Genomic DNA, 25556 nt, shown 5'->3' with positions numbered 1-25556 from the left:
TCTATCTCATATATTGTGGATGAAAATACACCAAACTTTTACCAACTCTGCCAACAATTTCTTGGTTTGAAATCCAAAACTCCTTTTTTTTTTAATTTAAAGCAGAAACAAATCCTAATTAACCAAGCCTTGTAGCACCATTTTCCCCAAATTTTCAATTTTTCAGAATCCCTCTGCTCGCAAAACCTTGTCGCTCACAAATCCTTGTTGCCCCTTACTGTCCTCTGGTGAATCTTGGTGACTTTCGGTGTGCTGGCTGACCCACGCTTCCTCTTGCTGCCTTGCTGTTCAATCTGAAGTGTAAGTGCGACCCACGCTGCCTCTTATTTCTGTTGAAATGTTTGCCTTATCTTCTGCCTTGTTTCTTGTTTAATTGTTGTCTTGTCGAAATGCATCTAATTTTTCATAGAGCTTTCACTTTTTCATTTTGTGCTTGGGAAAACTTTAACTTTCCCTACCAACTAAGACACTTGTTAATTTCCCTTTTCATAACCACTCATTAACATCTTCCTCGTAATTTTGAAACCTTATTTCAGCATTTTTACTTCCAAAAAAAAAGGTTTGGAAATTGGAATTATCCTAATATATTTATAATCAATTTTAAAACGACAAAAATTAGAAAGTTGTCAAAGTAGGGAATCAAACTCTATTTTGTGTAATACCAATCTCATGGCTCTATCTTCTAGATGCCAAAACAAAGATTGTTAATTAATTAAAAGAGTTAACTACATCTACCTCAAATGATATCTGGAAAAAGGTATGGTCTGGAGCTGCTCCTTTGAAAGTTAAAATCTTCTGTTTGAGGGTAATCAGGGGCAGGGTAGCGGTGAAAGCGAAACTGGTGAAGAGAGGGTTATTGAGAGAAAACTTAGCTCTTTGTATGCTGTGCCGAGAGAGGGAGGAAACAATTGATCATCTCTTCTTTGAATGCAAAGAAAGTTGAAAAATATGGACTGGATGGGGGCGGAGATGGGGTATACAATGGGCAATACACTATAAGACGTATTTCTTCTTCCTTGGCTGGAGTGAGCTAATCATATCTGAGGATAAGAAAACCTAGAATCTAGCTTTTTTCGCCATTATTTGGACTATTTGGTTAATGAGAAATGAAATAGTCTTCCAAGTTAAGGTTTGAGATGCAGAGCAATGTTTAAACTTGGTAATAACTAGAGTCGCGTGGTGGGCAAAAGCTAGATGGCCAAATGAATGCCATTAAACAGTTGAATCACCTAGGAACTTTGATCTTGATAAAGCTAGAACTAGAAATCAGAACAAGAAAGAAAAAATGAAGTGGCAACAGCTAGAGAAGGAGTTCCTCAAATTTAATGTTGATGATGCGGCAAGGGGTACGTCGGGGCAAGCAGCTATAGAAGGGGTCCTAAGGGATGAAGGGGGGGCTATTAAAGTGATGTTCTCGAAATCTATTGGAATAACGGATGCAAACACAGCTGAGGTTCTAGCAATTAGAGAGGCCTTCAAGATTTTTGGGGCTTTTAGATGAGTGAGGAGTCACTCGTTAATAGTGGAGAGCGATTTAAGTAATGCAGTGAGTTGGTTCCACAACCCTAAAAAAGTGCCATGGAATTTAAGAAGGGAGTTGTTGATTTTGGAAGGGATTAAGAAAAAAATTGGTGAGTTCAAAGTCATTAAAATCAGCAGGGAAAGTAACAGTATGGTCAATGAGTTGGCAAAGTCAGGAGTTATGAGGGAAGAGGAGATGCTGGCCTGCTATGAATAAAGTAGTTGGAAAGGAAGAAAGGAGCCAACTTTTTCTTTGGCAGAGTAGAGGAGATTTTTCATCTGGAGCCAGTCTTGGGAAAAGGAGGCTTATCATTTGGAGGCAGGTACTAGGAGAGTTTTCCAGTTTTGGTAATGGATCCCATGGAATAGTGTGGCGTAAGAGCTTGAGAGAAAAAAAAAAGAAAAGAGCTTGGAAAAAAGACAATATAGTGGTAAAAATAATAAAGAAAAAAAAAAGAAAAAAGAGGAAAGAAGAGAGAGGAAAGGAAAAATGGAAAAAGAAGGAAAGGATAAAGATGCGAAAAAATAAAATAAATAAGTAAAAAGAGAGAGAAAAGGAGAAGTTGCAATTGGCTCAGGGTAAAGTTAAAAAGGTCTCCTTTTTTCTCAAAAGTTTGGGGGCGAGGGAGGGTGAGGGTTGAGTTCATTGTGGGAGAGTCTGTTGGTAGGGATAGTGAGTGGTTTTTTGGGGTTGATTTCCCTCCCACTTGGGTTTGTGCGTGTCTGCGTATCATGGAGGGTTCTTACAAGGTCTTGAAAGGAAATAAGAGTCCTTTGATTTGTCGCTGTGGGGAAATAGGGAGAGAGGGATTAGGAGAAATGTTACTGCTTTGGAGATAGTGTTTTCATATTTTGATTCTATCTAGGTGGGATTAGTTAGTTATTGGAATTTGTTTAGATTTTGGTCTTAGGTTTCTAGAGGGGGAGATTGAGAGTAAGGTAGACGTTTTAAGGTTTTTAAACACTGTGTCAACAAGAAGATAGAGGGATAGGGTTACGAAAATCTGTTATGACCAAATTGAAGGAAAGAAAGTGGAAAAAGGAAAGGAAAAAAAAGAAGAAGAGAAAAATAATAGAAAAGGAAAAGGAAAAATGAAAAAAAAAAGAGAAAGAGAAAAAAAGAAAGAAAAGAAAAGAGAAAAAGTTCATCAAAAGAGAGGTGGGACGGATGGGGATATATGAGAACGTATCTTTGTCTGTACCAATCTCATAAAGTGATTGTGTTTCTAATGTTTTTTGTGTTTACTGAGAGAATCAAGCTAGTTCATTTTGAGTAGCCTAAGACAAGGGTTGAGCCATCAAGTATGGTGGTTCCCCTGCTTGAGTCTCACGGTTTGCTTTGGATGGTGTGCCTTGAGTTTATGGGGGATTTGATCCGAGATGTTGAACTTCAAATAAGCTGTGAGAGGCAACTGTTATCAAGAATAGTGAGCTAGAGAGATTTTTGATGATCAAAGACTAACATGATGGCTGAGAAGTGAAGAGTTGGAGTTTAGTAGCTGATGTGTGCAGGTATGGGAGTTTGATAAATGAATGAAAGAAGCGGAGATTGTGGTTCTTGATTGGTTGGTGTGCTGGTTTTGCTAAGAAGTTTTCCACTGGAAACGGGGGCCTATGTTTTTGCCTTGCTTCCCTGGTTTGGTAAAAAAAAAAAAAAAGAAGGAAAAGAGCTTAAGTGATCAGAGATCCCCTGTTCAGTTGAATTGGACTAGAAATGTGGTGGAGGAACTTTGGAAGATTGCAAGAAATCAGGTCCATGGCTGTTTATGGGATGCAGAAGGGCAGAATATCAAGGAAGTAATAGGGTTATCTGCTGTTGAAGGCTTGGTGGTGCGGCTTATGTGTTGCCTACCATGATAGACTCGCGGTGTTTCGACTAGAATAATTCCTATATTCGAATGGGGAATGTTTTGGTCTAGGTCGTAGACGTCTATCCTCGGCCTTCACTCTGCTTGAATTTTGCTAGATTTTGATTTTGAGTACGGGCTTTTGTCTCAGAATAGTACATGTATGTGAGAATGTGTGAGTTGAAATACTGATAAGTACTCTACGAGATGCTACTACTTTTGTAATTGTACAGGACAGGATATTTCCAAGATACTGTTATGCTAACAGGAGTTTTCAATTTTGAGACTCCTCATGGCAGTACAGCTTTTATGGAATAAAATTCATTTTTCAAAAAAAACTACATCTACCTCCATCAGTTGAATCTAATTTTTAGCTATTCTAGTACAAGACTAATTCAATTATTGTACCCATTATGCATATGGCATCTTACTTGCACACTAAATGATTATGTAAAACACATACAGGCTTTCAAACCTCTTGCACTGCGGCAAACACTTTAATACGGAGAAGAAAAGCAAGAAACAAAAATCTCACAAGTTAAAAGATCAACTAATTCATTCAAAAGCTATACATAGAAACTACAGCCACAATCTATCTCTGCATTTTACAACTTACAACCGTATTCTTAGCACGATTACTTCAGAGTTTCTGTAAATGACACATATGTTCAGTTTAGAAACATATATTGTCTACCAAAAACTGGGGTTCCTCCTTCATTAATTAATATGGTAAAATCACCATGTACAAAACAGGAAACTGATTTTTGAAGGCACAACATAAATATGATGAAAAGTACCTTGAGTGTGCAAAACTTACTGCCCATGAGCAGGAAAGGCCAACGTTGTTCCTTCCAAACATCAGTAGACTCTTGCAAGCAATGTGAAAAAAACCTTTAGGAAACAACGTGAGCAGTAGTTTTAGAAGTGGAAAAAAGAAAATTCAAATATAGTCAAGAATATTTGGCTATATATACTTGTATTGTTGATAGACATCCAGAATAGTGACATATAAAATGTTAGTAAATCTGATATCTAGTTTTTGTGAGGGAGGGCTCAATTTTTTGTTATGTACTTGTTACTCAGTGTGCACGTTACTGCATATACGACATTTGTTTCTTCTAAGATATGGGCTAATTGCCTTGTCAGAACGTTAGTTTTTGGTAAAGTAAATTACAGTTTTTGGAGCCAGTTTTTATGCTATAGGACTTTGAGGATGATGCTTGACTGAATTTACTAAATTACATTCTCTTTTGGTTTTCCATTCTTGTTTTCATGGGGTATTTGCATTAATCTGATTGGCTGAAGATTGTTGGTGGATTTATTATGAAGAAAGGAAGTGACGTGGACGTAAATAGAAGAAGATTAACATAATGATCAGATACGTTAAGCTCATGATTCAATTATCATAAATTTTTATAGGGTTAACACTTCCTAACTTAAAAGTTGTAAGTTTTATGAAAGTGTTTAAAATTTGATGGCATATTATTATCTAATACGTATGTTGGCTCTGAAAAATTTTCTTTTTTTATTTATTTAAGAAAGAGAAATTTAAATTAAATTTGTTGAGTAAAAGTATATTATACATTCACTTATCATTGAAACAAATGTTTTGATATGATTTTAAAATATTTTAAAAGTAACTTGGTGTGTGTATATATATATATATATATATATGCACACACTTGTTATATGTCTATTTAATTGTGATAATTAAAAAAAATAAATTTCAAATTAGGTAGTTATCATACTTGATTTAATATATATCTTGAGCATATAAACACGCTTGTGAAATTTTAATGTAAATTCTATCGCTAATGTATAAAAAAGTATTAATCTTAAAATATTGAACTGTATATCCTAGGACATTGCTAGAACTTGAGCAAGCTCCTTTAGCCCAATCAAACTGTCCCTAATTGCTCCTGCACATGCTAGAAGAAAACTTGAACTAAAGACAACCTGCTGGATTAAGCAGAGGAGATATTTAAGCTTTGATACAGTTGAACTATCACAATTAATTCATGGCACTGAAAGAGGGACAAAGAGTCATTATTACCCCACCGGAAAATGTAAAAGAAAATTGAGGAAAAATGACAAAGCTCAAACAAAAATAGTATTTTTTTAAAAATTAAATTAAGGTTTGTTTGATAACAGGAAAATAACTTGTTGAAGGAAAATTTTTTCTGTGTAAATTTGCAAGAAAATTTAATATTTTTTATTATTTGAATAAACTGTTGAAAACATTTTCTATTGTTTGCATCATTCTGTGAAAACTATTTTCCACTTTCACTAGTGGAGTTAGTTGGGTGATAAATAAGAGTTGATTATAAAAAAAATGTGCATTTGGTTTTCACTAATTTTGGATTACAATTAAGAATGGAAATGAAAATTGACAAAATAAATAATAATATTTTTCAAAGCATTTAATGACATATGTAAACTCTAATTTTTAAAAAATCTTTCATCTTATCATTTTTTTTACCATAACACTTTAATAATATCAATATTTATCAACATCCAAAACTTATATTTATAAATGTGTATTCATTAAGTGATTATCATTGAAATATTTTTTACTATAATTATTAGTCAGATTTATTCAATTTATAAAAAAAAATTTTAATTTCATTGAATGATTTTATTAAAAAAATATTTTTTAAATATTTTAATAGTATTGAATAATTTAAATATTATTATTTTAAGTTAAAAATTTTAACTAAATACTAATATTTTTTAATATTTTAAATTAAATATTAATATTTTTTAATATTTTAAGTTAAATATTAATATTTATCAAAATTATACTACTAGATTTAATATAAAAGTGTTTTTTCAGTTCTTTGAAAAATGTCTTAATGTTTTTTAAAGCGTAAGACATTTTATGTGGTTAATAGGTTTTTTTTTATTGACGTATAAAATTTTTTACATATAAAATAATTTTTTATCTTTCAAACAAGTAAAAGTCTTGAAAATATTTTTCAAAAAATATTTTACGTCCATAGATCCTTAATTTTTCTATTTTCCCCTTAATTATATGCATAGTTTTGCACACGTCAGCTAATAAACGCATGCCATCTACATGACTAATGAATGCCAGCGTGTTAAGGAGTTAACGGAAGTCCAAGTCACGTGACCGATTCCGTTCAAATAAGGGCTTCTACAGTGAAAGATAAGACTTCGAGGGGTTTAATTTGATACGGTTAAAAGGACACGTGCTTAAACTTAAAATGCCAAAATTTTTGAAACGGCTCTTCACTGCAACCATAACACCTCCATCTACCAATCGATCGATCAAACTTTGTAGACCTGGATCAATTTTTGTTTTTTTCTCAGCAGCGAATGGAACTCATTTCAGTTTTCGTTCAAATTTCCCAGTAACCAAACGGAAGTTATCTCTCGGTTCATCTTGTATTTTTTTTTAATTTTCTATTCCTGTTTAAATATCTCGATTATCTAATTGTATTTCAAATTTCTTGGCTTGTGTTTTGAATCTTCTAGTTATAACCACGTGTTAATGTAAATTATATCTTTTGCAGATTTTGAAGCAAGAGTATTTTGTGATGGGTATTTTACTATTTCTCTCATTTTTGTTTCAATTTTCTTGGTAACCAAACAGGCTTTGTTCTTAATTTATCTATTTATTTTGTTTTCTTTTCCTTTCCTTTGAGTTACTATAAAATCTATATATATTTTTTAAAAATTTTCTTTTCCTTTTGACCTGGTTCATTAGATGGTTTAATGTAGACATTTTTTGTAACTCTCTGCTGCTTAGTTGGGCATATTTGATGAATATCTTTATTATATTTTGATTCAATGTGTGCATTTTATTTAGTATGAAAGTAAAGGTATATAGAGTGGATTTTAAGGAGCTTCTGTTTCTGCATTTTGCAGATAAACTCCCTCATTCATAGCAACCCCATCAAATTCCTCCTTCATGTAACCCTATGCCTTTCATAACCACTGTAACTGCCACCTTGTTGTAGATATGAAGATGATGATATCTGATTTGAAAATATAGGGTGTAAATTATGTTTTTTTTTTTCATACTAATTTGTACACTTTATTATAATTCCATACTACATTTGCATTGTTTTTTGGCGGTTGGGGTGTTTTTGTTTCTGTTCATTTTCCTGCGTGGGTTAAGAATGAAGCACAATGAAAAGGGTTTTGAAGTTCTGTAATGGCATCGGGTAGTATCGCAAGTAAATTAGCGAGGGAAATAGGGAGTGTAGTGAAGAAAGCAGCAAGCTCAAACAGAGGATGGTACGGCCCCCACATGGCTGTGGCCACATGTGCCATTGCTCAACGGCTTTCATTGGTCGATCTCATTGTTGAGATCAGAGATGCCAGGGTATAATTTTTTTATTTGTCTTTATGCTTTTTCTGTACAGTTAAATTTCTCAACCAATTTGTTGACTGCTTTAAGCTCTTAGATTCCCTTATCGTCTGAGTATGAGCTGTTGAGAATCGTTCCTCCTCGTCCTCCTTCGAAGCGAATTGTTGTCATGAATAAGATGGACCTCACAAACCCAACCCAAATAAAGGTTCTTATTCCATTAAAAATCCCCGTCGTCACTGTTTCTTGTGTTGCCTACCAATCCTATTTGACTTTATTTGTTTTAAGAGGTTCTGCTTTAATTTTCAGGAATGGATGAGGTTTTTTGAGCAACAAAAGTGCATTTCTTATGGAGTCAATTCCCATAACAAGGACAGTGTCAAAGGGGTATCTTAACTCTCCTATCTACCTGCTTAGATCTCTTCTTAGGAAGTCTTAAAGTAACCTTATGTCTTGTTAAGATATACTAACAATTGAAATACTTCATTTTTTACAGTTGCTTAACTTTATACAAGCTCAAGTTAGGGAACTGAACAAAGCTGATCATCGTTTTAGTGACGCCATAACAGTAATGCTAGTTGGGATTCCTAATGTTGGTAAATCAGCACTTGCTAATTCTTGGCATCAGATTGGGAGGATTACTGCTGCAGGTGCTTTAACCTTCTCAAATCCTCTGGCCCAACATTGTTTTGTTGTTGGAGTGTAGTGATTGCGGGTGCTAATTTTATTAACTTATTTAATTTTCTCTGTTGTTTCTCTCCTGCTTAAATGACCTCTAGGTGAAATCTAAATTATGCCGTGTTCTTTCTCTTAGAGAAAGGTAAATTGAAGCATGCTTTGGTGAGTCCTCAGCCTGGAGAGACAAAAGATATCAGCAGCTTGAAGGTATGTATGTGACAATGTCATAAGGGTCTTTTTTATTTTTTTTATTTAGCCAAGATTAATTTTACTCTATCAGAGTTGTGTTTGTAGCAGCATATGTTGTGGTTCATACTTAAACTCTTCTGCCCAGATTGGTAGCCATCCCAATATCTATTTGTTGGATACTCCTGGTATTTTGCCTCCTACCATTCATGATGCAGAGCGCTGCTCCAAGCTAGCATTAACAGGTGGGGTGATAATGACGTTTTGTCCCTCTTTCTGTGTTATGAATTAATTGTAATAGTTCAACTATGTCAAGCTGAAGTATCTTCTCTGCTTAATCCAGCAGGTTGTCTTTAGTTCAGGTTTTCTTTTTGCATGTGCAGGAGCAATTAGAGACAGTTTGATTGGGCTAAAGGACCTTGCTCAATATTTTTTGGCTATTCCCAACTTAAGTGACCAGTATACAAAGTGGGCAAAATTATCAACCAATTGGGGTAAGGTGTCAGTTTTAGAGCACAAAGAAGAGCATTCAAGTAGCTCTAAGCTGGAGATGAGACAGAGAAGGCAATATCTAATGGATCACACGCAGGTACGGGCCCTTATATTAGGCTTCAATACAAAAAAAGCCTTTGAATTATATCCATTTATGTGAGAAAGTCGTTATTCTTTTATTTTTCCTAAGAAGTTTTTATCCTTTGTTTTGTATATGCTCAAGCTTTTAATTCTAATGGAAAATTAACTGACATCAGACTTAATGCCAGTTGGCATTTTTTGTCCATGTTGCCACATAGCAGTTGACACGGATAGAAATGCCAGCTGACATTGAGTCTGACTGCTATTAATTTTCCATCATGGTTAAGGGTTTGTGTGGAAACAAATAAAATGATAAGCGGTTTTTTTGGGTACAATAATAAATTGGGGCTTTCTTGCATAAATGAATTTAGTTTAGAGATTTTTTTACTATTTAAGCCCTTATATAACTTACAAAACTATTTTAACAGTAAAAATTGTGATAAACTCTTTCACTTTTCTACAAGACCAATGGAGTAAGCTACATTGAAAAAATTTCTGGTAGAATCTTCCTCTAGATCTATTTTTTAGGTGCTTTCAGGCTTATTCATATTTGTGGGTCATTTAGCTCTTTCTCAAATATTTGTTTTGAAAATTTTCTTCTCTGCCTCTTTGCTGTTTTTCCCTTATAACAATTGCCTCATGTATGTTGTGAAAAGCTTCTAATTGGAAATAAAATCTTTTGGCTATTTATTTTATAAATAGATAGAACCTATGCTTATGCCTACTTGAGGGACACAAAATTTCTTGCTTAGTAAATGTAGTGACACTAAATGTATGGTTGTTAAATTTAATTTGTGTTTAGGTTTATGAAGTGTCCAAATTTATTTCTACAATGCAGCACTCATGCTCATGGAGAGCTCTGATAATGAACAAGAACCCAGAGCTTGGCTCGGGTCTTACTTGTCATGAGGCTTGCTCAGTGATCAAGTGGTGCTTGGATTGATATGAGGCATTTTCTGTGCACTAATAAAGTAGTTAATAAATATATAAATTTAGGAATTTTTAAATTTAAACAAGAAAAATGGAAGTTATTCTTTTTTGTACGATTAGTGACCTCTCTCTGACTTCCCAAACACAGAAAAAGATGTTGATGACTATTCATGCAGGACTTCATGGTGCATGATGTTCGTCGGGCTGTTTTTGATGTCATTTCATCTTTTGATGGTAATCTAGAGTGCGAGGACAATATGGTAAAACTTATCGAGGCACAGTTTGTAGCATTAAGTGAGGCTTTTCATGTTCAGGAAGAAATAGATCAAAATGTTCAAGATAAAGTTGCTGTCAAGTTGCTGAATTTGTGTCGTACTGGGAGGCTTGGGCATTATACTCTGGACCCAGTTCCTGTAACACACTGTGATTGTTTGTAAGCAATACATTAATAAAGTTAATGTGTTCATTTTGGGACAAACACCTCATTGCAACTATGTATACAAAAAGAGTAACATTAAAGCGGATGATAGTTTTCCTAGTTCAACTACATACCTTCTATTACATTTTTAGAAATATTTACTAATAATGCCACATAAGTTATGTAGTATGTCATCCAGAAATTGAAAATATACAAATCTCCATGACTTGCAGAACAGAACAGGGACTAACACACCAAGTAATCCAAACGAAAATCCCAATTCAATGCTTAGATAGGACCAGTCCACATCATGTCGACCTTCCTCTTTTTCTCCTGCACTGCTGCTGAACGTCACAGCATTCGAATTCTCACTTAGTGGTGGTCCAAAGAGCTCAGTTCCAAGAAAGCTGGATGCATCTAAGCTTTGCAACTGAGTACTCGTTGGGATTTTTCCTGTAATTCTCTTGTTATAGGACAAGTTCAACTGACTCAAGAAGGTTAGGTGAGAGATAGCTGGAGGGATTTTGCCAGAAAGTAGGTTTGTTGATAAATCAACACATTCTAATGATACCATGGCACCAATGTTGTCAGGAATTCTTCCAACTAGAAGATTATGTGAGAAATTCAATGATTGTAGGCCTACAAGACTTGTCACCTCCTTGGGAATCTCACCTGATAAATTGTTGTCCGAAAGGTCCACAGTTTTAACTAGTTTAAGCGTATTGCTATACTCCACCACCCTTCCTTTCATCACAACTAATATATCCTCAAAAAAACTTCCCTTAGAAGTTCTGTAAAATATCTACTCATCGGAATTATTTCTTGAGACCATGGCACTGAGATTGTTGACACAGCTTGGTATATTACCTGTAAAATTGTTATGGGAAAGGTCTAGAATTTGAAGAGATGATAGGACACAAAGTTCTTTAGGTATATTGCCATTAAACTTGTTCGTGTGAAGGGTGAGGATAATTAATTTTGAGAGCCTTCCTCCCATCCATGGGGGTATATGTCCAGACAACCGATTAGCACCAAAGTCAACAGTAAGCAATTCACGGCAATTTTTTATAGAGGAGGGTACTTCACCAACTAGACTGTTTTTTCGTAGGTGTAATGATTGAAGAGAAGTTAAACTTCCGATGGAACTGGGAATCTTACCACTAAAATTGTTGTCACAAAATTTTATCCCCACCAACCTTGGCCACTTCTTCCAACAGTCAGGTATTTCTCCTGATAACAGATTATTCCCAAGATTGAGAACTTCCAACTTCATTGGCTCATTCACTTTGTAGCACAAGAAATGGGAGATAGATCCTGACATGGAATTGTTAGAAAGATCTATAGCAGTCACATTCGAGGAGAGACGAGGTAATAGACCTCTGAAGTTATTTGAACTGAGGTCTATCACAACAGAAGGATTAGTCATTGTGGGTAGATCAGGAATGTGACCTTGGAATTGATTTCGAGAGATATTTAGATAGTATAGATAGGAAGACAAGTTCCAAAACCAAGTGGGAATTTGAGTTTCTTTGAACTTGTTGTTGCTTAGGTCCAAGTAAGTTAAATACTTCAAATCTAGCAGAGAAGGGTTCAACTTACCCCCCAACTTAGACCTTTCATGCGCTGCACGACTAGCATCCTGAGAACTTCCAAGGTGGAGCTGAATAACATGGCCGGTTACATCGCTGCAGACGATTCCATCCCATTTGCAACAATCTCCATCATTGGTCCAAGCAGCTAACCTGTTTGAAGGATCTTTGAGATCTTGCTTCAACCTCAAAAGAGCCTGTTTCTCAATTTGAATGCAACTCATGTTGTGGTTTCTGGCACAAAAGCTAGGTTTAAAAGATTCTAGAAATAGCAACATGATCAGGAAACAAATTGGAACAGTACCCATGACTCTACCAGTGTTGAAGCTTCAAACAAGATATGATGCTGAATTATGAAGGCTTTGTTATCATTGTGCTACATAAATAAGAATTTTCTAAACAGTGTCCTGAGGGTACTAGCTAAGATTAGTTAACTTACTATTCATAATAATATTTCTGTATTAAATGTGATAGTTGACAGTTAATCTTATAAATTTCAATGCATTGAAAAAGTAATTACTTAATATAGTAACTTTAAAGAACACTCTTAGGATATCTGTTAACAAAACCCTTATATTAATTTGGTTAAAAAAAAATTTTACATGAATTTGGTGTCCTCCATTGCTTTTCATTTTGGTTGACTAATGCATGAAAGTTTCTACCATATGCATCTTTCATTCATTTAGCAAACTTCCCAGTGCTTCAATCAATTAAATGAGAAATATCTTAGAAACATCTATCCTTGTCCCTTGACTATTTCTTGTGGAATTTTGAATTTTGATTAGAAAAAAATTTGACTGTACACTTCTCTTTTAGATTTGGTAGCTTTCGGAAAGCTCGTATCCTAATAGCCCAATGTGGTGTTTCACTTTTAATAGTTTTTACATAAGATTGATGATTTTTTCTTTGAAAATTTGGAGCTGGTGAAAGTGAATATATGAAACAAACAAAAAGATAGTTGTTGTTGACATATTTAAAAATCAGCCATGATTTTGCACAACACAAACATGATTTAGTTTTAATTTTGATTAATTAGTAAAAATTTGATTGCGTACTTTTCTTTTAGATTTGGTAACTTTTGAAAAGCTTGTTTAATAGTCATCACTATCAGTACTACATTACTACATTAATCTGCTGTCTCTATTACCATCAATACAGTTTGTCTATTTATTAATCTAAATAACTACGATTTCATCTAAAGAATTTTAAAAGATAACTTGATTAATAATTTTCTCTACCAGAGCCCAAATGAGATAATTCTTGGACCAATAGAAAGCTAAAAGGAAGAGTTACAACTTTTCTGTTTATCACTTTCCCAAATTCGGATTAGAAGATGGTAAAAAATTCATGTTAAAAAAAGAGTACTACACAAGGAGAGCAACACAAGACAGAACACTTGAGGGCGGCTCTAAAAGGCATATGAGACAAATTTTTAAGTGAAAATACTTGAGGGCCGTGGCTCTCAAAGTGAGAGACGCGGAATTTGGTCCATTAAATTTCAAAACATTAACTCAATTTGGTTCAGGAAAAATAAGAAGGAAAAAAAAAATATCAAAGAAAAATCGTTGAAATTTCAAAACATTAACACTTGGATCGTCTTCTACTAACTTTTTCTAAGTCTTCCTTTTCACATTTCCAAGTCTTTTGCAAAACATTAACTCCGATTGGCTCGTGAAAAATAAGAAGGAAAAGAAAATGTCAAAGAAAAATTGTTGAAATGTCGAAACAATAAGACTTGGATCGTCTTCTACTTGCATTTTCTAAGTCCTCCTTTTCACTTTTCAACATGTTGAAAAATTAATCTTTAAATTCCACACCTGACCGAACGAAAGCGTTTTTCTTCTCTGAAGGAAGAAAAATCTACCCTTAAGATCATACAGTAAGAGAATTCACAAATCAGTGTTACAAAGCATACAAAATAGTGATTTAATTTTCAGGATTTTCTTTGAGGATTGAAGAAGAGTGCAACATGGCATGGTCTGATGTATCTTTGAAGTTATGGTGTTCTATTCTCAATTTCAATCGACTTGGCTTCTCTTTCTTTGGTTTTGATTGGGTTCATTGCCAACTACAGGCTTGTTCATAAAGGACATATGTTTTATTTTTCGTAGGGCTGCTTTAAGCGCGTTGGCTTGTTAAGCTTCGGGGTGGTGCTCCCGTTTTTGCCTGTTATCTTCACCGTTGGCTATCTATTCTTAAAGGAATATAGACCAATGCATGAAAGTTTCTACCATATGCATCTTTGATTCGTTTAGCAGGTTTCCCAGTCAATCAATTAAATGAGAAATTTCCTAGGAACACCTATGCATGTCCCTTGACCGCTTCTCGTGGAAAACTTTTCCACGCCATTAGCATCATTGAGACTCAATTACTGCATAACAGGCTGTAACTCTGAAAGAGAACCTATCTTATTTTCCAATTCTTGTCTAGTGGGGTACCCAAAAACACGTTAAGCCTACAGTTTCAACCATTTTAAAGGGCAGTCCAATAAGTTCAAAGGTTTAAAACGAAATATTTAAATGATGTTTTTTTTATTCAAATTAAAAAAAATTATTAAAATTTTATTCTTCTAGCTTTTTGAGATGTAAAATTTTTAATTAAACTTTTATAATCAAATTCTTCTAATATTTCTTTTTCAATTGATAATATAGCCAATCCATTTAATCTTTCTTGAGACATTATTGATCTTAAATAAGATTTTATTAATTTTAGTTTTGAAAAACTTCTTTCTCCTAAAGCAACACTTACTGAAATTATTAACATTATTCTAAAAATATTTAACTATTATAATTATCTTATATTTTTTAAATGGCTAATATAAAATCAATAATCAAAATTTTTAATTCAAATAAATCAACTATCACATAAAATAAAAATAATATAACAATATAATATAAATTTAAATTAAAATAAAAAAATCTGTAAAGATTAGAACAATAGTACCTAATTGTTGAATGTTTATTGCAAACCGCAAATGAGGCTCACAGCTTTATGAAGATAATAAAAGAACAGACTTCTTGTGTATTCTTTGGAGAAAAATTGAAGTTAGTGGAAGAAAGAGTAAAAGAGAAAGGAAGATTTCAAAAGTAGATATTATACATTGAAAAAAATAATTGGTTTTATATATAGGAAAAAAAATAGCTGTTGGAAATCATTAAATGCTTTGATTGGAAATAAAAGAAATAAGTGAGAAAAAAAATAGCTATTGGAAATGATTAAGAACCTGTTTGACTTGGCTTTTTTCTAACTTAAAAGCTATTATAAAGCTCTTATGAAAAATAATAGCTTTTAAAATTAACCTAAAGTTGTTTGATAAATTTTTTTTTATAAGTTCTTTTTTATAAGTTATAATTTTGATTAAAATTATCATAAAGGGTATTTCTTTTTTTGAGAGGATAATATTTTAATTATCTTTAACAGATGAGGATATTTTTGGAACAAAAATTAAAATTCTCTTGCATTTTTAAAAGAAGAGAAGAAAAAGCTCCTCACATGAGCTTTTTCTGAAGCTCTTTTTTTCAAAATTTTATTCTTTAATAAAAGCTACTTTTTTTAAAGAGTTTTTCAAAATTTATGTTTAACCTGACTTTTACTTTTAAAAGATAAATAAGCTGAAAAAAAGTCAGGCCAAACAAGCACTAAATACATATGACTATTAGTTTATTGGAAATAAGAGAATATAATTGAGAATTAATAGCATTCTAGAAATAAGTAATAGAAAATTGATATTTATTAGACACATAATTAAAAAAAGTAAAAGAACAAATAATTTTATGAATTATTTTTTATTTTTATATATTTTTTAATTTTTATATATTTTTAATATAATTAATTATATTATAATTATTATAAAATTATAAATCTTCCTTAAAATTGGGGCCTCTCTAAATTGGGGGCCTAAAGCCCTTGCTTGGGTGGCTTCACCCAAGGGTCAACCCTGTATGCATTAACATAGAAGTATATTATCCAATAATTTTGGTTGGAGTCTAAGATTGGTCCATGTAAGATTGGACCGCGTAGTACAAAGCCAATCATTTGGTGGACTTCTGCTAATGGAATAAAAAGAAAGCACTTAACTTGAAAGACCTCATTGATCCAATAATTTAAGTTCCATATAAACCCAAAGTTGAAGAGATTTTGTAAGGTCTTTTAACAATGTTAGAAATGTTAGCTCAATGAATAAATGGCAAGAATGTCTAAGAGGGGGTGAATTAGACTTTAAAAATTTCTTTTGAAATTAAGTATAAAAATCAAGACTTTTTGCAACCAAAAAGTTTTTCTTGTGTCAAAAACAAAACAAAAGATTTTCTAAGGCAAATATAGCAATAAATCACAATGCGGAAACTTGAGAAACTAGAAGCAACTGAAGTAGTCAACTATAAAAGATTTCTAGTCAACTATGCTTGTGAAGAACTCATTTTAAAGCAATTTGAACTTCTTGTAGTTGACTCTAGTAATCTTGTAGTCGACCCTTAACCAGTAAATTGTTTTCACAACTTATAGAGGAAGTTCCAAGGAAGGTTTTGGTCCATATGTAATTCTTTATCAAAACTACTAAATTAAAGCAAATGATCAATCTTGAGATGCTTAAAACATTTTTCAAGTGAAATCACATAAGAGATAATCAAGTGATGATAGTTGAAAAAGATTTAGCAAAGATCCAACCCAATATGTGATAAGTATAAATCAAAGCATAATAAATTTGTAAAATGAGTTTTGCAAAGTCAAGTGCAATAATTTAAAGCAATGATAAAAATGAAAATGAAGACACAAAGATTTATAGCGATTCTGCCTTCTCAAATGCTTACATCTACTCCCTTAGCAAACTAAGGAATTTCCAATCCACTCAAAAAGATTCTTGCTTTTTAACGAGAAGCGATAACCCTTACAACAACTTTTTCACAAGATCAAGCTATAACCCATGGTTTTAACGAATTCATCACAAACCCATGGTTTTAACAAGATCACCATAAACCCAAACACTAACTTTTCAAAACTAAGTTAAAACTTTTACAAGGATAGCAACAGTACCTCTAAAAGGTAGATTTTTCTAAGTGGGTCCAATGGAGGAAGAATTCCTAACATTGGGTATAAAGATAGGATATAAAGATTGGAATGAATACACAAAGAAGGTTTAAGCTTAAGAAAGCTTGGTTTTGCTTGGTTTTCTCTCTTTTCTTTTCAAGACCATGATCTTCAAGAGTTTGGCCCTTTTTCTTTCTTCTTCCTTAACCTGAAATGCTTCCCAATGGTCTTTTTTATAGGTGAAAGAGTCTTGGAGCCATTTGAGGTGATTAGAGCAAGAAACTAGCTATTTTCTTTTTGAACTTTGTGTCTAACGGTCACTTGTAGTCGAGTATGGAAGTTCTCTAGTCGATTATTTGCCACAAAGATTGAATTTTTTAGATCTGACTTGGTGTAGTCGACTGCCACTTGCTTAAGGTCGACTATGGCTTCATAAAAGCTTGGATTTTACATGCTTACTTCCCAAGAGTCGACTATAGTAGTTACAGGGTCGACTATGGTTGTTTCTTTTTGAAAACTACAATAGTTTAGCCTTTTTTGATGCAATTTTGACCTCAATCTTATTTGAATTGGATGAAGTGATAATATAAAAATTGTAGCCCTATCTCTTAGCTTTCTAATGATTTAGAAATCACTTCAATTGAACTTCTTTAGTGAGAGTTATGTTTGAAATACCACTGCATGTACAAAAGATGCACTTAGCCATATTTACATGATTTATCGCCATAAGATCGACTTGCCTTACTCTATGATCAATTGGAGCTTTGTTCCTTCAAGATTCCTTGACATTTTGGTACTTAAATTCAGCTATTTCTTCCTTGCTTCTTCCTTGTGATCAAGTGTTGAGTTAAGAATGAACTTTTTGGCTTGAGATAACCTTAAGGTTCTTTGAATGCTTTGAGATGAACTTCACAATTTTAGAACCTATCTTGCAACTTCAACATCTCAAAGATAAATGTTAAAAGGATCATAAATAGAAGTCTTTCAAGAAAATTTAACATTGATACAATTAAGTCATTTAAGCTTGTAAACATTTGGTAAGCAAGTGAAAATTCAATGACTTCAAGAATTTACACAACTAATATGAACAAGCTTGTTATCATGTAAGAACAAGCTTATGAGAATTAAATCATTTCAAGGATTTGTTAAGAATCACTCAAATAATATTCAAGCAAATTAAGGTCATTTTATCATAATCAAAACTATAATCATTTTAAAGCTAACAAACGATAGCAACAAATCATAGAAACAAAATCAAGGATTCAAAATTGCATTGATTGCTGCTTGATTAGTTGCCAACAGTTTTGTGCTAAGTTTCTTGTTGAGATTTTGCACATGTTTTATTTGATTCAATGCTATTGTGCAAGTGTTCTTATTTTTATAATCCTTGGTAAGGCTAAGTTACTTCTACACTTTCTTTCAAAAGGGCCAAGGGAGGCTTCCATAGACCAAGTTTGATTCGTAGATTTTAAATGTAAATCTAGAAAAAGGTTTGGTAAGAAAGTTGTTTGGGCAGTTGATAGAACAAAGTTTATGACAATGGATCCCAAGGTTATTTTTTTCTTAACAAAATGGTAATTGATTTTGATATGTTTGGTTCTAATATGCAAAACGAGATTGACAATCATTTGAAAGGCAAAAAGGTTGTCACATAAAAAGAAAGCTAGTTGTGATGTACAAAGGTGTTGTCGGATTTACCACGCAAGTGCACATATCGTTAACAAGTAATATAATAAAAAGTAAAGCATAGTTCTCATGAGGAATTGCACTAAAATCTTGCTAAGTACTAAAATTAACACAACTTAATCTTATCCAAACAACCAATTTTTAAAACTACTAAAATTAAAGAAACTAAAACTAAGAACAAGAATCACAATTTAAACATAATTTATCAACCAAATAGGACCCAGAATTACAATATCCCCCCTCACAATTTGCATCTTTTCTACTCTCTCTTTACTTACTAGATAGGCTTAAGTTATTAACCTAGAATTTTAATGCATTTAAAAGTCTCCATCGAGGTTCTTATAAAAATATCTCTCTTAATCAATTCACTATATGTCTATGCAAATTGCAATTAAGAAAGACTCATTAAGCTTAGATTCTAATATTGACTACATATGACATGCAAGTATATGTCTACCTCACATGCAAATCAAATCGTTCATCTCATGCAATTGATATTGAACATATGTTATTTCATCTAAGCCTTACACTAAACTCCTTCTCTCAATTCTATTTAGATTACCAAATCAGTTTAATTGGTGGCCAATCAATCAGACGCATTAAGAGCAAGATTGAAACAAACAACTCAAACACAATCAATCATAAGCAAAAGAGAGTATTAAAAATTCAAACTACATGTTGGAGTCAATTGTAATTTTAGATGAGAAAATTATTTCCTCATAACTACTAAAAACATCATCCAAAAAAGTTTAACTATTAACACCAAACAAAGAAAATATAAAGAGAACTAAAGAAGAAAAGATAACTAAGATTCGTCAAGTCTTCAATCTTTAATTTTTAAGAATCTTTCCTAACTCTCTTGCTTGCTTGACAGCTCTTTTTCTTCAAGGAAAACTTATCTTAATTGTAGTTCTCAAGTGCTCTAAAAAGGTTTTTAAATAGAGCTCAAAATTTTACTCAAATTGAAAGTTCAAATTTTTTGAAACTTGAGTTATCGTGTCGACTTCGTGGTGCCACTCCTTCAACACCACAGTGCTGAGCTCTCTAACTTGGTTGGCCATACATTCAAATTCATGGCGCCATGGCACCCATGCATCCATGGCTACAGCACCCAAAGTTTTGTCTTGCCATATGTTGTCTGTTGCACTACATCGACTTGTGACACAATTTTCTCCTTTTTTTAGGTTGAACTGGGTAAAGTAGTAAAAAAATGAAAGTTGTATCTCTGTCTCTTAGCTTTTCATTGACTTAGGAATCATGTAAATTGGAGTTCTATAATGAGAGTTATGCTCAAAATATTGGAACATGTCCAAAAGAAACATAAACCTTTTATGCACTTTTCTTTAGCAATTCAAGCCTTCTTCAATTGCACAACTATAAAAACAACAAACTAATTAATAATAACTAAACTAAAAGCAAATTATCATCAAAATAACATAAAATAACTTAAATTAAATTGACCGAACATGATTTACTTAAACCTAAACAAATAAATAAAAATACTTAATTTCTAAACTAAATCTTAAGAACTTAAACAATTTAATTCTCAAAAAGTGAAAAAATAACTCTATAACATAGAGTTATCAATAAGCCAAGGTCTTAGAGAATGTAGGATATCCATGCAAATTCAGCAACCGTGGAGGCTAATGCCTTGTATTCTACCTTTGCAATTGATCTGGCTACACTAAACTATTTTTTTTTTTTAGCTCCAAGCAATGCAACTACAGTAAAAGAATGTGTAATACTCTATTGTAGATCTTCTTGTTAGTAAACAACCGACCCAATCTACATCAAAATAAGCTAACAACAAAAGTAAATCACATGAGAACAATTTGACACAATATGTGATTGTTCCTTTAACATATCTGATTATCATTTTTACAAACTAAAAATGATATTGGGTAAGAAAATGCATTAATTGAGATATATAATTCACACTATATGTTATGTTTGGTCTTGTACATGTAAGGTACTTTGGTCTTACAAAAATACTTCATTAATGTTTTGTATCTAAAAAAAGTTGTGTTCAAATGGGTTCAATTTTAAAAGGCAAAGGAGTAGCAATAGGCTTGCAATCTATTATATCGGCTTTGGCAAGTAATTCAAATGCATATCTAACTTGATTAAGAAGAAGACTTTGAGAAAATTTATTTACCTCAATACCGAGAAAGTAATGAATGTAACCAAGATCTTTCATAAAGAATTCATTTCTGATTTCATGAATAAAGTCATCAACATATGCAGATCACTACCAGTTATAATGATATCATCTACATATACAAGTAAATATATAATGCCATGCAAATTTTTTCTAACAATAAGAGAAGAATCCGCTATGTTGCAATTAAAACCAATAAAAAAAAAAGTTGAAATGATCCAACTAGGCACAAGGAGCTTGTTTGAGGCCATATAAAGATTTCTTGAGCTTGTAGGCATGGTTTGTCTACGCAGGAGATTGTTCAATGTAAATAGGTTTTGAAAGGTAACCATGGAAGAAAGTATTCTTCACATCGAGTTACTTGATACTCTAATTATTGGCTAAAGGAATAATGAAGACAATACAAATAGTGGTAAGTTTGACAACTAGGGAGAAGGTCTTTGCAAAATCTAGGCCTTGTCCTCGAGAATATCCTTCAACAACAAGATGAACTTTCAATCTCTCTAAGGAACCATATGCTTTAAGTTTAGTTTTGCCTGCCCACTTATAGCCAATAACATTCATGTCTATAGTTCTTGGAACAAAGTCCCAAGTGTCATTCTCATGAAGTGTAGTAAGCTTTTTTTTCATAGCTTGTAATCATCCTAGGTGTTAAAGAGTTGCCTTTATGGTTTTGGGTTTTAGGGGTATTTGTGTTAAGAGTGCACAAGCTAGTGATGTATATTTGGGTTTTGGTTTAACAATACCATTTTTAAATCTTGTGGCTATTGTTTTGGATTGAGATTAAGGTTGAGATAAAGGTGCAGAGTGCTATAGAGGTTGAGCAAGGTGACTACTATTGCTTCTTGTAATCATGTGTTGATTGTTGAATTGAAATGTAGGCGAGGAAGGAGAATTGATATTTGGTGCCATGATGGTTGAAAGAGTTTAAGACTAAGGAAATGGTAAATCAAATTCCTTTGAAAGCTCTATAAAATCGATAGGGAATGATGTTATGTGTTGTTGTGGATTTTTAGAAATTTAGTCATTGTCAGGCAAAGGGCTTGTGATTTCAATTACGGGTTCACGAACTAGCAAAAAGTTCTCAAGAATAGATTCATTTCCAAATAGAAATTTTGAGTTAACAGAAATATGCTCACAAATAAGTAAAGGATTTTGATTTAGTAAGGATTTTGATTCAATAATACTTGGAAGAAGGTTTTGGATTTGTTTTGGAGGTGGAGTTGACAAACCTTTTGTTTCACAAAAAGGATTTGATTTTTCATCAAAGATCACATGACAAGAAACATACATATGCCTTGATGGTGGATGGTAGCATTTATATCCCTTATATACTTCAGTATAACCAAGAAACACACAAGGTAGATATCTTGGATCCAACTTTGTTTTGGCAAAATTTCGAAGGTATGGAAAACATTTATAGTCAAAAATTTTGAGATACGAGTAGTCAGGTTGTTTTCTGACTAGTATTTTATAAGGACTGTCACACTATAAAACTCATGAGGTTGTCTGTTGATCAACCACACAACTGTTCCAAATGCTTCATTGCTAAACAACTTAGGAATATTGCCATGAAACATCATTGTGAAACCTATTTTAGTGATATTTCTATGTTTCCTTTTTACAAGACCATTATATTCTGGTGTATCAATGTAATATATCTGATACTTAATTCTATGGTTAGATAAGTAGGCATTGAATTTAGTCTTTAAATTCTCCTCCTCCATCTAATTGGAAAATTTTGATCACCTTGTCAAACTAATTCTATACATATTTATGAAACTCAATAAAACATTGCAAAAAGTCAAATTTTTGTTTTAATGGAAATACCAAGCAAATCTTGTGCATTCATCAATAAAAATAACATAATATTGAAAGCCTTGATGAGATAAAAGAAGTGTTTTGCCTCATAAATCACAATGAATGATAAAAATTGGTTTTTTGCAAAAATCATCATTAATTAGAAAAAAGAGTACATGATTTTTTCATTTGATAGTTATTGCATATATGTGTATTACTGAAATTATTATATTAGAAATAAGACTTTGTATCTTTAAAATTTTACTTACAAGCATTTAAGGATGCCATAATCTTACATACCATGTTATGTCTAAAGCAACATGAGATCTGTTTAAGAAGAAAGCTATTGAATTTTCAAGTTGCGAGTTGTACAATCCACCATTTCTAAGTCATGTTGCTATGTTATGCTTTCTCCTTGTCCTTTATCACAAAACCATCATATGAGAATTTGAAAATATATAGACAATTAGTAGTTAGCTGACTCATAGAAACTAAATTTTTCATTATCTTTGGCACAACCAAAACATTATTTAATTTTACATTAGAGTTATTAATATTAATAGATGTAGAACCAATGTGTGAAATATCTAAAGCATGTCCATTTCCTACCATGATTTTATTTGGTCTTTTATATGAAACAACATTATGTAGCTTACCAGGATGGGTAGTTATATAGGAGGATCCACCAGTGTCTAGGTCCCAAGCTTCATCTTGAAAATTTGAGATAGTGAATGTTGCAAAGGCATGGGAAGCTTGGAAAAACATGTCAGTCTGGTAAAATCTGGCAACAATTCAATGTAGTGTGTCTTGACTTTTGAGAAATCTAGCAAACTACTTGATTGTCTTTATCTTTTTTAAAGAAAGGCTTGTTAGATGTTATACAAGGTTTTGCACCTAAGATGCCATATTTTTTTACTACTGTGATTTGTTTAAGCAAAGCCTTGACCTTATGACGAAAATGTAGGTTGTTTGAACTTGTTATTGTAATTCCTTTGGTTCCCTCGTACTCAATGATAAAATTGTTGACTAACAAATGTCATATTTTGGTTCTATGAACCAAAACTTTCAAAATTATTACTTGCCTTCATTGTTTCATTTCTTTGTAGTAAGGGTATAAGTTCTCTAAAAGATGGAATTGGTAGTTTCATCATTGCAATAACAAAATATTCATATCAAAAACCAAGACCTCTAAGTAATTAAAAGATTTTGGTTTGATCACTTTTAGGTTTGCCAATGGCAACAAGGTCATTGTAGATGTTCTTTAAATTTCCTAATATACTTAGAAATTGACAAATTGTCTATTCGATGAGCCTAAAAAGTCTATAAAAGATAAAACTCTCTCTCTTGAGACCCATGAGCAAAAGCGTCAATAAGTGCTTTCCAAATGTCAGATGAAGTTTCAAGCCTCACAACCAATCCAAGTACCTCTTCTGTTAAGATCTTGGTAATCCATCCTTGAAGTAGAGCATTAGATTTCTTTCAAGCCAAATATGCAAGGTTTATCTAAAGAATTTGAGATGAAGTAGAAATTGTTCGTTTAAGCATAGGGTTTCAACCATCGATGAAGCCTAACATATCTTAACTCTCTATCTAACCCATGATTTGAGTTTTCCACAAAAAAAAATTAGTTTGATTCAAATTAATTGAGATAAAATTGCCCACATCAAGGGTTGAAGCATATAGGTGTTATGATGGTGCCATTAAGTTTAAAGAAAATAAAATGATTAGACTTAATAAAGTATAAATAAGATTAAAAAGCTAACAGAATGGGAGAAGTTAGAAAATAAAATGTTTTGATAGAAAAAAATAATAGATATAGACAAAAGGAGTAAGACAATTTTTTTTTTAGAGATAATTTTTTTTTTTTGAGAAGAAACGGGTGGCCTTTTAAAAGAAAGGGAGATGAAGGTTTTAATTAGACAAATTAAAAAAAGAAGTATTTTTTATAGAAAAAAGTAACAAAATAGACAAAAAAAAAGACATTTTTATTTATGAAGAAGTAGATGGGTTTCCATAAGAAAGATAGAGGAAGGTCTTGTCTTAATAAGAGAACATTGACTGCTAGAAAAAAAAAAGATGGAGTGGCTTTAGGAAAATAGATAGTGTTAATCGAATTTGACTTGTAAACTAACCCAAAAGCTATTTTTTAGGTAGTAGAATAAAATTAGGCCAATTAACAAAAAATTGACAAAAAGAAAAGAAATTGAACAGAATATCTAGAGAAAGAGAGAAATCAACAAGAAAGAGTTAAAATAAACAAAAAAAAAGGCAAAGAAAATTGTGTTGATTGGGAGACCACTAACATCGGTGATGAAAATATAGAGAGAGATAGAGGTGGAGTGATAGAAGAGATGAGTTGTGACAAAAAATGAGGACTACTAATATGTTCTCATAGCTCTGATACTATGAAGAAATTTTAATAGAGTTTGAAGAATTTTAGATAGATTAAGGATGAGACAGAGATGAAGAGTAAAGGAACAAGAAAGATGAGTGGTTAAGTCTACTGAGTTTTCTTCCATACTTTTTACATCAGGGTTACAAGGTTTGTATAGACAAAGTTGAAAAGGTTTTGTAAAGTCTTCTAATGGTAATAACAAATCACAAAAACAAAATCAAGGATTTAAAACTACGTTAATTGCTACTTGATTAGTTACCAACGGTCTCATTTTAAGATTCTATTGAGATTTTGCAAATGTGTTTTATTTGTTATCTATTGTCTTTGATCCAATGTTGTTGTGCGGGTGGTATTGTTTTTGTAATCCTTGGTGAGGCTGAGTTACTTCTACAAATAGTTAGTTCACATTTGTGGAAC

At 32.4% G+C, this 25556-nt stretch overlaps 2 protein-coding genes across 7 annotated transcripts in view; one reads left to right on the top strand and one right to left on the bottom strand.

Moving 5' to 3' along the window:
- Positions 1-10604, top strand: part of LOC18586568 (DAR GTPase 2, mitochondrial-like) — a 32151-nt gene extending 21547 nt beyond the window's left edge. Inside the window, exons 1-10 of one of the 6 annotated variants that reach the window (XM_088802792.1) lie at positions 6599-6753; positions 6902-6929; positions 7257-7716; positions 7799-7909; positions 8011-8088; positions 8198-8351; positions 8516-8586; positions 8660-8810; positions 8949-9154; positions 10245-10604. In XM_088802792.1, coding sequence (XP_088658918.1) covers positions 7546-7716; positions 7799-7909; positions 8011-8088; positions 8198-8351; positions 8516-8586; positions 8660-8810; positions 8949-9154; positions 10245-10505 — 1203 coding nt within the window. In that variant the 5' untranslated portion in view covers positions 6599-6753; positions 6902-6929; positions 7257-7545 and the 3' untranslated portion in view covers positions 10506-10604. The other 5 variants (XM_088802795.1, XM_088802796.1, XM_088802791.1 and 2 more) reach the window with 5 other exon arrangements.
- Positions 10586-12404, bottom strand: LOC18586567 (tyrosine-sulfated glycopeptide receptor 1-like). The gene has a single exon (XM_018128812.2). It carries the CDS (start codon positions 12381-12383, stop codon positions 11289-11291), a length of 1095 nt encoding a protein of 364 aa, XP_017984301.2. The 5' UTR covers positions 12384-12404; the 3' UTR covers positions 10586-11288.
- Positions 12405-25556: the final 13152 nt, after the last annotated feature.

Source organism: Theobroma cacao, chromosome 10 (assembly GCF_053813885.1).
Source record: "Theobroma cacao isolate CCN51 chromosome 10, ASM5381388v1, whole genome shotgun sequence".
Taxonomy (NCBI): Eukaryota; Viridiplantae; Streptophyta; class Magnoliopsida; order Malvales; family Malvaceae; genus Theobroma; species Theobroma cacao.
This window is presented reverse-complemented; position numbering and strand designations above follow the sequence as displayed.